The sequence below is a fragment of the Neophocaena asiaeorientalis genome, unplaced genomic scaffold (genome assembly GCF_003031525.2).
Source record: "Neophocaena asiaeorientalis asiaeorientalis breed wild unplaced genomic scaffold, Neophocaena_asiaeorientalis_V1.1 scaffold356, whole genome shotgun sequence".
Taxonomy (NCBI): Eukaryota; Metazoa; Chordata; class Mammalia; order Artiodactyla; family Phocoenidae; genus Neophocaena; species Neophocaena asiaeorientalis.
The window spans coordinates 940,853-953,458 of record NW_020172269.1 but is presented as its reverse complement, the minus strand read 5'-3'; the positions used below and the strand labels follow the sequence as shown (position 1 = coordinate 953,458).

Sequence of the window (12,606 nt, the reverse complement as noted above, 5' to 3'; positions counted from 1 at the left end):
CTCCAGACCCGGGAGGATGAGCGGTGGTCCCCGGAGGATTGCTTCCTCCTGGCTGACGGATGGAGGGAAGGAGCTCCTGCAAGGCTGCCTGTGGGGCTGCTGATCCCGGAGAGCGGCGCTGGGCAGGCTAGGAGCAAGCCTGCATCCCCCTCCAGGGAGGCTCACGAGGGTGTCAAGGGGGTCATCCTCTCTTCATCAATTTTAGACTTGAGTCAAAGTGGTCTTCACCATTTAGGAGAGATCTTTAAAGTTCTCAACTTCATAGTGAGTGGGGCACCTCTGGGGCATGGTACATATGTGTGACGTAGACGTGATTGAAGGCTCTTCTTACGTGCAGTTTTCTTTTAGAGAGCAATTCGAGAATGAGATAGAGGAGGGTTAACTTGGGGTTTTGTGTGCTGCTCTGATGCCCTCTGATGTCACAGATGATGAAGACTGATGTCCTCTCCTGGGTTTGGGGGTCAACTTGCCGAAAACACCCTTGGCCTCTTAAAACACAACACCCCTAAAACAAGTGCAGTAAAAACTGTCACCCACAGCTTTGCAGATGTCACAGGCTTGACTCTACCTGGTGCCTCTGGTGCCTTCACCAGGTCTGGCCCTTGCCTGCTTAGGATCTAGTGGGTCTGTCTCCTCCTGCGATTTCTAGAACAAGGTTCCATCACACAGCCTTGAGGGGAGACGGGCAGGGGCCCTCACGAGCAGTTCTCTCACTGCCCAGCAGTCACGTAATTTCCTTAAACCTCATCTTGTCCTCACCTGGAAGATGGGAATGAGAATCTATTTATGGGTTATTAGGAGAATTAAATGATAAGCATATAAGGCACAGTGTCTTCAACATGGTACACACACCCACGCATTGCACTGTTACCCTGTTGACTGACGGTTTTGAGTGCTTTTACAAAAGCCGTGTACTTAGATTTTAAGTAGCTACTTAGTTTATTAACCCCATTTGTGTTACGCACCCTGTTTTTCCCGTCAGGCAAGCACTGGTCTTGCGGTCTCTTTTCTTAGCACTGACCTCCATGAGTGATTACTGGGTCATCCTGTAATGCACCACTTTTAATGAAGCAAATGCTCTCAGCTCTGAACAAGGAACCCAACAGTGTCATGCATAAAGAAAGAAGGAGGACATTCCAGAGCCTTCTTCAGGCTTAATGAAGAAACTTTGTTTATGCTTCTCAGAAAACAGAGACGTCAATATACATTTTACTACCATGGCAACAAATCACTGAGTGAGGTGACCACTCAGAGTGGTGGACTTTTAGGGGTTACGGGTGCGTTTTGCAGCCATGGCAACACTCTCTGGAGCCACCATTATCACTTCCAGAGACGCTTATGATCAGGGAACACTGACCCCCATCTTCTCACGGCCTCACAGAACCGAGGAGGGAGGACGGGCTCGTGTGATGCAGTCAAGCCGGCCCCTGTGGGGCGACGGCAAATGCTAGCTTGTCTCTCTGAGATTTCCTTTTCTGGTGTTTACCAGGATCTGCGGCTTCGGCGCTGGGGCTGAGAGAGCAAGAGCCTGAAGCTGACCTGGCAGCCAGGCCGAGTGGCCCGGCGCAAAGGCGTCCCCACGCTGTGTCCAGTCGCCACTCACTGCCCAGAGGCTGCGCCTGCCGCCAACAGCGAGCGACGGTGCCGCATCCTAGCTGCTCAGGGATTGTGTTCTCAGCATATTTGTGGAGTGTGGTTTCTAGCCGGTGTTTCTCAAGTTTCTGCCTTAAACTTGAAGGGACTTGGAAGGTGGTCTTGGCAGCAGAGTTGGGAGCTGAGAAACTGGTGGAAGAGGAGCGGCCTGCTGGTACCGCGTGCTGTGCTCCGCGGGCTTTAATAGAGCAGCGCAGTCGTGACGGCTGGTGCTTACCTGCGCCCCTGTGTGCCAGGCGCTGCTCGCATGCTGCACCTGGAAGAGGCCAGGCCGCTGGAGCACGGAGAGGTTCGGGAACTTGCTCTAGGTCACACAGCTCATAGGTTTTCGAAACCTAGATTTGAACCCAGGCAGCCTGGCTTCCAGACCAGTGCCCTTGACGCCTACATTCTGCTGCCCTGGTAAATAGAGACACGTGAATACATACCTGTGTGTGGTATACGCGACCACGTAAATACATACGTGTGTGTGGTGTACGTGATCATGTAAACCTACGCAGCGTGTATCAGCAGCAGTAGGGAAGGGATGTCTGTGTCACCCACAATCCTGCCACACCGTGACTGTAAAATTGTACTTGTACGTATCGCGGGGCGAGGGTCAGTGTGCGTGTGCTTTGTCCTCTCCCCTTCGTACTGTCCTATCTTATTTACGATCCGACCTAAGGGCCCACTGCGTGATGTATCAGACTTCCTGACGTGATGGTTACAGGCTGTTTTTGTGCCGCCGTTGCTACCACAGAGGACGCCAGAGCTAACTCAGCGTGTGTGTTCTTTAGTTTCCTTTTCGGTGTCTCCTTGCGTGAGATCCAAGGCCCGGGCGCGGCTCCTGCCCTCGTTCTCTGGGCAGCGTGGGCCCGGCGGGGGGGAGGATAGGATTCAGACGCACTTGGGGATGAAGCTGGATGTTAAAGGATAGTTGATGGGAGGGGTGCGATGTGCGCGGTGGTGGCATCTGAACTGCCAGCCGGGCGAGACGCAGCGTCTCCAGGCCGGGAAGCCACTCTAGCAGCTGCGCGGTGAGGCCTGGCCTCGTTTTTCTGACACTTGTGTCCCCCGTTTAATAGATTTAAGGATAAATGTTACGGGTTTTCTTTTAACTTGGCGTGTGTGATTACAGTCACTACTGGAAATGCTTTGAGGATGTGGCATGTTTTAAATTTAGTTCGTTGACAAAAACATTCTTTTTTTCTCCCCAAAACGCCCTCTGCACGATTCCTAAAAGCTTCTTTCAGTGGCTGCCAAACCTCACCTGGCTGGACCTCCGCTCTAATAGGATCACAGCGCTTCCTTCTGGGATCGGCTGTCACAAGTGAGTTGCATGTTTCTTTTCCCAGGTTAGGAGGTCACCATCATCTCCTTCAAATGCCCGAGTGCCTGTTCTTTGGCTGCCTAACCACACCCCACCTCACTGAATGTCGACTTTAGAGCAGAAGCGTGTAATGGCGTTTTCAAAGCCAGCTCGGAGGTGCGGTGGCTGCAGGTACCAAATGCACCTGTATGGTTAGTTTAGGACGCGTAGCCCCGCGGAGCACGCTGGCACCACAGCGCCTCTGCTGGGTGGTCCACGCGGCTTTTGTAGCCGGTTCCATCTCTGACTCCCTCACGTGAAGCTGCCTGAAGGGTCAGAAATACTGTACTGAAGAACCTAGGGGTAAGACGGGAATAAAGACACAGACCTACTAGAGAATGGACTTGAGGATGTGGGGAGGGGGAAGGGTAAGCTGTGACAAAGTGAGAGAGTGGCATGGACATGTATACACTACCAAACGTAAGATAGATAGCTAGTGGGAAGCAGCCGCATAGCACAGGGAGATCAGCTCGGTGCTTTGTGACCACCTAGAGGGGTGGGAGGGAGGGAGACGCAAGAGGGAAGAAATGTGGGAACATATGTATGTGTATAACTGATTCACTTTGTTATAAAGCAGAAACTAACACACCATTGTAGAGCAATTATACTCCAATAAAGATGTTAAAAAACAAAACAAAAAAAACCAAAACAAACAAACAAAAAGAAGAAATACTGTCCATGAATTAGGCCAGCGGCTTTGCTCCCAAGGGCCCGCGTGTAACTGCGCTGGTTCCTCGTAAATAATGAGTCATTCTTCCTTTTTGGGAAAATCAGAAACCCCAAAGCAAGCTCTGTGCCATCCAGCCACATTCCTGCCACTCCGATGCCGGGCGTCTCCTACTACTCCCACTTGTAGAACTGGGGCCAAGCTGCCTACCCCCTTCACCCGCCCCTCCCAGCAGCCACAGGTCAGCTGGCACCCCCCAGTCCTGGAGTCACATGCAGCGTGAAGCCACCCCACTCTCCTGGCCCCTGTGCCTCAGTGCCCAGTCCTTCTATGCCAGCTTCTTAACCTTTAGGAGACCTCATGACGTGAATTTCAGACACGCCTTTAACATTAGTGCACGCTGGGCAGAGGGAAAAGCACGTGCAAGGGCCATGAGGTGGCCGTGTCCTTGGGAATGGGAGGGGCAGCAGGGAGGCCGTGTGGTGGAACAGAGGAGGGAAGGGGCTGGAGGTGCCTGCAGAGGCAGTCGACCAGAGCTGGTAGGCGCGATCGCTAGTTTGAATTTCATCACGAAAGAGGCAGGAAGTCACAGACGGTTTGAAGGGAGGGACAGGGCTTTAAGATCACTCTGAAAGGAGGGGTGAGCGTGCCGCAGCGTGGCCAGTTAGGCTGCTGCAGCCGTCCACGCAGGAGAGCCGGGGGATTCAGGTGGGATGGACGGTGTGGGAGGAGCAGAGGGGTCCAAGGGTGACCCCCTTCCTGCTAGAGTCATTACAGCCCCCATGAAATGGCAGAGTAGAGGCGCAGAGGCCCTTCACTTGCCTGAACTATTGCTCACTGGCTTTAAAAGTATGTTTAAAGAAGGGAGTATTTGGTCCGTGTAACAGTAAGAGAAAATCCCCGTGCGCCGTCCGTGCCTTTTCAGGCTCTGCAGGGAAGCAGCTAGTTTCTGTTGACAAGTGGGTGTCTCCGGCAGGGTGGGGACACCCCCGGGAGCTGTCTTCCTGGAGCTCCTGGGCCTTCCTGGACCCACTGGGTCGGCGCCTGGTTGCCTAGAGCAGTGTCCTCAGCTCCGGCCAGCGCGTCTGCCAGCGGCAGTGTGACAGGCAGCCATGCCTTCTCTGCTTCCACCTGGTCCCCGCCGGCGCGACCCGGGTGGCCCCAGGCGTCTCTGAGTGTGTGTCAGGGAGGCTTGCGGGGGCTCCGCTCTTCACGGGGTACTGGGCTGGTGTGTCGAGGGCAGTCTCATGCCTGTGGTCCATGGCTGTCTTAGCAAAATGGCACTCGGTTCTGGAGAGTAATTGCTACTCGAAGGATAAAAATAAACTAGGACTTGTGCTCATAAGCACTATTCTTTATTCGAAAATAAATACGTGGTCTCAAATTGTGGAATTCTTTGACTTTGCCAGTCAAAGCCACCTGCTTAGTGTTGTCTAAGATATAATTTTGCGTGTGATTCATAACCAGTTATATCATTAAAATTAGACCAGCTTGCTAAAGAGCTGAAACATTCATTAGAAATTTTAAGTAATTATGGGCTTATTGAAAGCCTTAAACTTTCCAAAAAGCCTAATTAAAACAATGCCAGAGGGCTTCCCTGGTGGCGCAGTGGTTGAGACTCCGCCTGCCGATGCAGGGGACACGGGTTCGTGCCCCGGTCCGGGAAGATCCCACACGCCACGGAGCGGCTGGGCCCATGAGCCATGGCCGCTGAGCCTGCGCGTCCGGAGCCTGTGCTCCGCAACGGGAGAGGCCACAACAGGGAGAGGCCTGCGTACTGCAAAAAACAAACAAACAAGCAAACAAAAAAACAATGCCAGTGTTCCTATTCTCCCCCTCTCAATGTCTTAGATGTGTAAGCTTGCTAGCAGAGAGAGAAGGTTTAAAAAGGTCCGTCAGTATATATGCTTCCTTAGGCAGGCAACTCCAGTCCAGTATATAAATGCGTGGCGTTCAGTTGAAAGTCAGTGAAATGAAATAATCAGTGGTTTACGGACAGTATTTGTGAATTTATCACTTAAAAGTGTACACAAGAATATTTTAATGTATTATTATATAAGGTGGAAAAATCCCCTGTACACTTTCAGGTTCATAGTTGGCTAATATGCCCCCCCCCCAAACAAACAAACAAATAGACAAACAAGTGGGCTGGAACATCCTTGGCTTTGAGAGAGGCGTGTTGGAAGGTCCAGGGTACGCGGCTGCCCGCACATCCGGTTGAAGAATCTTAGAAAAGCAAACGCCGTCCTCCTTGGCTATTTTTGTATTAGCGAAATTAAAAGGGGACTAAACCAAAACCAATACGTTGAAGTAACGATGTTTAATTAATTTGCCTTTGTGTTTACCAAGGAAAGTTTAATTCCCCAAGTTTACTTCTTAAAAACTTTAAATAATAGGAAAATCCAAGACAGTAAAGGGAAAGAGAATTGGCTGATCCTCAGGTAATCCGATTTTCCTTTAGGGCTGCCAGTCAAAAGTTAAACTTGGTTTAAATGAATACTTACTAGAGCTCTCAATTCTGTGTCTGTGAAACTATATTTTCTCCTTTCACATCTTGGGGACTCTGGTCAGTGTGATGTTGAATTTTAATTTTTTCACCTTCCAAGGAAAATGAGACGCGAGACCGCCCCTCCCTCTAGCTGGAGCGTCATTTGCTGATGGGGTCTGCAGGGGGCTGTCTGAGGAACGTTTTGGGGGAAGGAAAGCTGAGGATGTGGGTACAGGTTAGCCTGCATTCCAGGCCACTCTGCTCCCCATTGGTCTCCCAGGGCTGCTCAGGGCACAGAGCGTCAAGCCCAGTGACAGAGAAGGCAGGCGGAGCTTCGGTGAAGCCTGGGTGGAGCAGGGCGGGAGACGGGCGTCCTGCCTCTGCCTGGACACCCGGGAGAAGGGGCCGTCACACCCCTTGGCTGAGACACTGAATGAGCCAGGGCATTTGAAGTCTTTTTACATCCCTGAAAGCAACTGAGAAAGAGAAAATGATCATTAATAACGACGGAGCCCTGATGAAATGTGGAAAAGCGAAAGCAGCTGAACAAAAGGGGCAAGATAGAGTTTAATGTGAACCATTTATCGTCCGTTGTCGTTCAGTTAGTAAAGTTTTATTGGACATCTTCTACCTATCTATGATACGTCTTTTGCCAAACCTTGTAAGGGATATTAATAGCTATTAAGTGACAGAAGAGGTCCCTGGTCAAATACTGGGAGAAACACACCCCTTCATCGTGTTTCCTGGCTTTGAGACTTCACAGAGGCCTCCGTGTGCCAATTCTTCATCTCTAAGCAGAGCGGGTACTCTGTCTCCTGGACATCCTTCCGTGACTGTTCTCAGCCAGGGCGATTGTGCCCCAGTGGACGTTGGCATCATCTGGAGATCTTGTGGTTGTCACAGCTTGGGGAGGGGGGGGCATCTAGTGGGGTGAGGCCAGGATGCCGCTAAACACCCACCGGGCACGGGACGGTCCCCCCAACAAAAAACTGCCTGGTCCCAAGTGTCTGCAGTGCTGAGGCCCAGAGCCTGACCAGATGCTGAGACGTGGAGTCTATTTGCTGGTGGGGGCAGAGCATGGGGTAAACGTCTGCGTTGAAGCTGCTCCCTTAAAGAGAAGACAGATGAAGAAATTTGATGGTCATTTGATTTTCTGCTTTTAAATTACATATTTTTTGTTTTGTTTTAAAGGCATTTGAAAACTTTGCTTTTAGAAAGAAATCCTATCAAAATGTTACCTGTGGAGCAGGGTAAGTGCTAAAACAATAAAATAAAAGATAGTTTTAAATGCGGCCTTCTGCAGTTACCAGATCTGTAATGTAAATTCAGGCCTGACCCAGCAGGGAAGAGGCCAGCCGATGCTTTAAATCCCTTCCATGCCATCCTTCCGGCCCCTGAGACAACACAGATCCGATCGCAAGAGCTGTTGCTGCTATGATGTGTGTCCTACATGTGAGCACAGTGTACAGACAATGCAAACGCGGAGCCCTGTACCTGCTGCTCAAGGAAGACCAGCATCAGGCCTTTGTGGACCCAGGTGTGCTCGTGAGTCCACCTGCCCCCCTCCCCCAGGCCAGCGTGACTTTTGTTCATCCTTCATTGCTTTCCTTGAAAGCGTTACCGCTTACTATCCCTACACAATACATGTTTAAAGGGCCTTCCTTGCAGACTTTTTCTAAGTTGCATCATCCCTTGTGTATTCTTGGTGACCTGGCGTTTAGGGGCTCAGCACAGTGTCTTTCAGGCTTGTCCATGTGGATGTGGACAGCTGCTGTGTGTTCATTTCTGTTCATTCTCCAATGAACGGTTAGCTCCGTTGCCTCCTTCCTGTCTTCTGTGCTGCTGTTTTCGTGAGTTTTGCTTTTATATGTGTAAGGGATCCAATAGACACTCTTTAAACCATCTAATTTATGTTTTCTCACATGGTCGCCCTTCTGGTGCTCTTCATCTCTTCTTGAAGTTTCGTGCTTCCATCTGGGATGACGGTGTTGGCCTAAAGATCTGTCTTTTGTGTTATATTGAGTCTTATCGTAATGAATTATTTCAGAATTTTAAAAGGTCATCTTTATTTTCCCTTCTTTTTTTTTTTTTATTTTTTGCGGTACGCGGGCCTGTCACTGCTGTGGCCTGTCCTGTTGCGGAGCACAGACTCCGGACGGAAGCACAGGCCCAGCGGCCATGGCTCACGGGCCCAGCCACTCCGCGGCATGTGGGATCTTCCCAGACCGGGGCACAAACCCGTGTCCCCTGCATCGGCAGGCGGACTCTCAACCACTGCGCCACCAGGGAAGCCCTTCCCTTCATTTTTGAAGGTTGTTTTAGCAGACTGTATAGGCTCCTAGACTTTAGGCATCGTGACTGCTTTAGAAATATCTATATTGTCTTGTGGACTCCATCGTCTATCGAAAAGTCAGCAGTCTTACTGGTTTTCCCTTAGAAGTAATACATCTTTTTTCTCTTGCTTTTTGTTTAATTTTCAGCAGTTTGTTTGGTTTTGTTTTTATAAATTTATTTACTTATTATATTTGGCTGTGTTGGGTCTTCGTTGCTGCACGTGGGCCTTCTCTAGTTGTGGCGAGCGGGGGCTGCTCTTCATTGTGGTACAGTGGCTTCTCTTGTTGTGGCACGTGGGCTCTGGGCACATGGGCTTCAGTAGTTGTGGCACCCGGGCTTAGTTGCTCTATGACATGAGGGATCTTCCAGGACCAGGACTCAAACCCGTGTCCCCTGCATTGGCAGGCGGATTCCTAACCACTGCGTCACCAGGGAAGTCCCCGTTTACAGTTTTCGTGTTTTGCCATTTTGCTTGACTTTAAAAACTATCTTTGCTGGCATTCACCCTCCTTCTGTTTGGTGTCACTATGGGTCCAGTTCGCCTCTGGCTCTAAGTCGATTGTCCACAAGCAAATTGGACAAATACATTCATTTCTAGTCACTCCTTAGGATTTTTTAAAGCGTATCTTTGCCCACTTTGTGAACTGTTTTTCTTTAAAAACACTGATCCCCAGCGTGTAGTGGTCAGGACTTCGCCGTCCTGGACTCGCGTGTGCCGTGCCTGGTGCAGACACAGCGTGTCCTGCTCGGCCGCCCTCGGGGGTCCCTTGGGAGGAGACCTGGGCCTGGGGTCCCATGAGGCGGTTGCAGTCATGCCAGCACGTGACATCCAGGTAGGTGCTCACCTGGTTCTCCTGTTTGGATTCCACACTCTCCGAAGAATGTGAAAGAAAAGTTTTTGCTTCAGGAAACAAAGTTGTAAACCACTGACACTGAACATATTTTGTAGACTTTAATATTTTATTGTGTAATTAAAACCCATTGTCTTTCAACCCCAATTGTAGTTTCTATATGTATTTATACAAAGAGGGCTATATTGGTTCAAGTATAATACATACATAATCGACTAGAAAAAAAAGGTAGAAAATAGCTAAATAAATTAGACTGAAAGGCTGAAAATGAATTCACTCCGTACAAGAAGGTAACTTGGACAGGACAAGGCTGTTTCAATGTGTTTAAGAACACAGGGGGCTGCTGGGTCTAGAGAGCCTGCCCCAGGCCTGAGGCCAGGCTTGGTGGGCAAGCCCTGCACCCTCACACCCTCACACCCTCAGCACAGCTCCAGGCCCAGGCCACCTGGCTGTCAGCACGTCCGGGTCCCTGCACGTCCAGGGAAAGGAGGCCTTGTGAGGCCAGGTGACACCTGTCTCTGGGAAGCTGTGGCCCTAACGCCCGATGAGGGATCTGGCACAAATTGTGGATGCATACGTAGTGCGCCAACTTTCTCTCACATAACTTTACTAGAGATCAAAGTGTTTAAAAGTCAGCAAAAGCATTGCAGTAAAAAATACAGGTGTGTGGGCTGAACATCAATTAGAAGCAGATACTAGAAGGTCTGGATGGGGCAAATATCTTCATTCATATGGATTTATGTGCAGTGTGAGGACCTGGGGCACAGGGACCAGCCCCTACCCAGCCTTCTGCGCAGGGAGCGGGCTCCAGGTTGGTGCGCATCTCAGGTGTGGACGTACAGTCTACTAAAATGACCTTTTATCCACTGTCGATTTCCCCAGTTAAAAAGATGAGCGTAAGTGAGGTGCCACCTCCCCTGTTGGATTTATCCGAAGAGCGTGTGCCCAACAAAGAAGCCATTCATTCTCGGGAGGCAAAGGGAACCATGTTAACAGAAAAGGCAGGCTTTTTCCCACCTGTGGAAAAACTAGACCTGCGTGAGCGCAGAAGGTCCGCCGAGCCTCCGGAGGACTGGCCGAGCGAGGAGGAGATCCGGCGCTTTTGGAAGCTGAGGCAGGAGATCGTGGAGAGCCAGCAAGCGGAGGTTCTGGAGCGCCAGCGCCTGCCAGCGGAGCTGCCCCCAGCCCTCACGGCGGTGCTGAGCGACAAGGAGAAGTGGCGACCCCGCCCGAGACCCGTCTTCAGGTAAAAGTTGAAAGCAAAGGTGTACTTTCTTGATCTCTGCGCGGCTGTGATATCATTTTGTGATTCTCTGTGAAGACGTCGGGTGGACGTATGTCCACGTCGCCATTGTTCGTTACACGGCAGATGCCAGGCCTGGTTTAGGTTAAAGTTACCCAGAAAACAGGCTCAGAGGAAGAGGCTACACGAGAGAAAAACTCAAATCCTGTGTGTGTGGGGGTGTGATGTGCACACGTGTGTGGACGTGTGAATGTACGGAGAGAACGTGACCCAGTAACATTGGGGAATACAGCTCATACGTCGGCAAGGGCGGTGATGGCACGTCCAGGGCACAGAACGTGGTCAGCAGCCACTCCGGTCTGTGGCCCTGCGCACGGCGTGAACACACGCCCCGCGTGTCTGGTAAAAGTCTGTGGCGGGACAGTGAGGAAGGGCCCGGCTGAGAAGGCTGCCGTTGGGCACTATTGGAAAACAGGTTAAAGAGCTTTGATCCGCGTGCAAGGCGTGCACGTGTCTACTGCACTGTTGTTTCACCTGTTCTGTAGGTTTGAAAATTTTTCAAAGTAAAACCTTGTTCAAGTGTGATTACCTGGCCATAGCCCTGGGAGGGCTGGAGGTGTGCAGGGCAGGTCTCCCCAGCCCACAGACCCCCGAAACCAAGTTGGTACCTCGTCCAAGTCAGTGCGAGCCTTTTCCCGGCATGGCACAGTTTCACCAGTCCCAGGTGTAGGTCCAGCCGTGGCCTGGCCCGGGGAGCGGGGTGGAGGCCCTGACGACCGACCCCGCCTACGTTGTGGATTCTGGGGGTGGCAACTGTCCGTGACCGTCGGGGCATCTCCGTGTAGCCAGCCCGTGGCCCTGCACTCACCCTCGGGGCCGTCACGGGGTTCAGTGCGGTGCTCGGCTGACACCCTGGTATCATCGTAGGACGAGGACGCCCTCCTTCAAGAGTGTCCTGCCCGAGCTGGCCCCATGGCAGCAGGCCCAGGGCCGCACCAGCCTGCCGGAAGAGAGTATCAGCCCAGATGGAGCAGCGCAGGAGGTGAGGTCGGGGGCAGCGGGGCGGGCTTGGCCTCGCCTGGAAGCTGCTCCTCGCGGGCCGTGTGCCCTGGGCGGCTGCAGGCCCTCAAGTTCGCCGCCCTGCCTCTGCCCTGTTTCCTCCTCTGGTCCCTTGCTCTTCCTCTACCCGTCCTCTCCTGTCAATCACCCAGCTTACAGGTCTTGTTTAAGAAAAGTGGCTTAAAAATAACGTGCCTGTCTGGGAGGTGCACTCCTGCCTCTGCCCCGCGGGGCTGGTGCTGGCTTGGTCGGCCTCGGTGCGGGGCCAGCTTGGGCCCTGTCCTCACTGTCCCCTCTGTCCCCTCTGTCCTCCAGCCCCACCAACTGCCTGTCTCCACCACGCTCTGGGCCCGCGAGGCCGGCTGGCGTGGACGGCGCCCTCCACCTTCTGGTTGTGTCCGGCCAGGTGGGGCTCCGGCGGGAGGTCAGAGAGAAGCGGGGAGGGAGGCAGGGTCCCTCTGCCCCGCCCACCGCTCCTGCTGCTGGGTGCCGGCAGCCCCTCCGTCCCTCACCCCAGGGTCCCGGGGTGGCTGCCGCCCGTCCTCCTAGCAGGGCCCCTGCTCCGCCTTGCGAATAGACCCTCCTGAAATCACCCGCCTGAGTGTTTTCTCTTGGGGCCCTGCGGATGCAGACGGTCCTCAGGGCACGTGTTCTAATGGGCCAGCGCGGTGGTCCCGACACCAGACGTGCTTTTCAAGCCGGGTTTCATGTCCTTCAGGGAGAGGCTGAGTGACATTAGGCCCTCAGACCTGGTCAGGGTGCACGGTGGCCCTGCCCTGAGGCTGGCATCCTGACGGCAAGGACGCAGCCATCCGACAGCGAGGCTCAGATGTGACTGCGTGGCCTGGGCCCCCGAGGCCATGGTGGTCGCGGGCCACGCCCCAGAGTATCCCTCTGCAGGAGTCCAGGCTGCAGGGCGGGAGTGGGCCCTCACTGTGCGTCCCGACGGCCCTCTGCCCCACA

At 52.6% G+C, this 12,606-nt stretch overlaps 1 protein-coding gene across 1 annotated transcript in view; it reads left to right on the top strand.

Annotated features, from left to right (window-relative positions):
- LRRC27 (leucine rich repeat containing 27) overlaps positions 1–12,606 on the top strand; it is a gene marked incomplete at its 5' end in the record, with an annotated part of 28,660 nt that continues 16,054 nt past the window's right edge. The window contains 7 exon segments of the mRNA XM_024762410.1: positions 1–260; positions 2,828–2,962; positions 7,348–7,406; positions 10,224–10,587; positions 11,512–11,626; positions 11,959–12,191; positions 12,308–12,424. Of these exon segments, the coding sequence (XP_024618178.1) occupies positions 1–260; positions 2,828–2,962; positions 7,348–7,406; positions 10,224–10,587; positions 11,512–11,626; positions 11,959–12,191; positions 12,308–12,424 (1,283 nt within the window).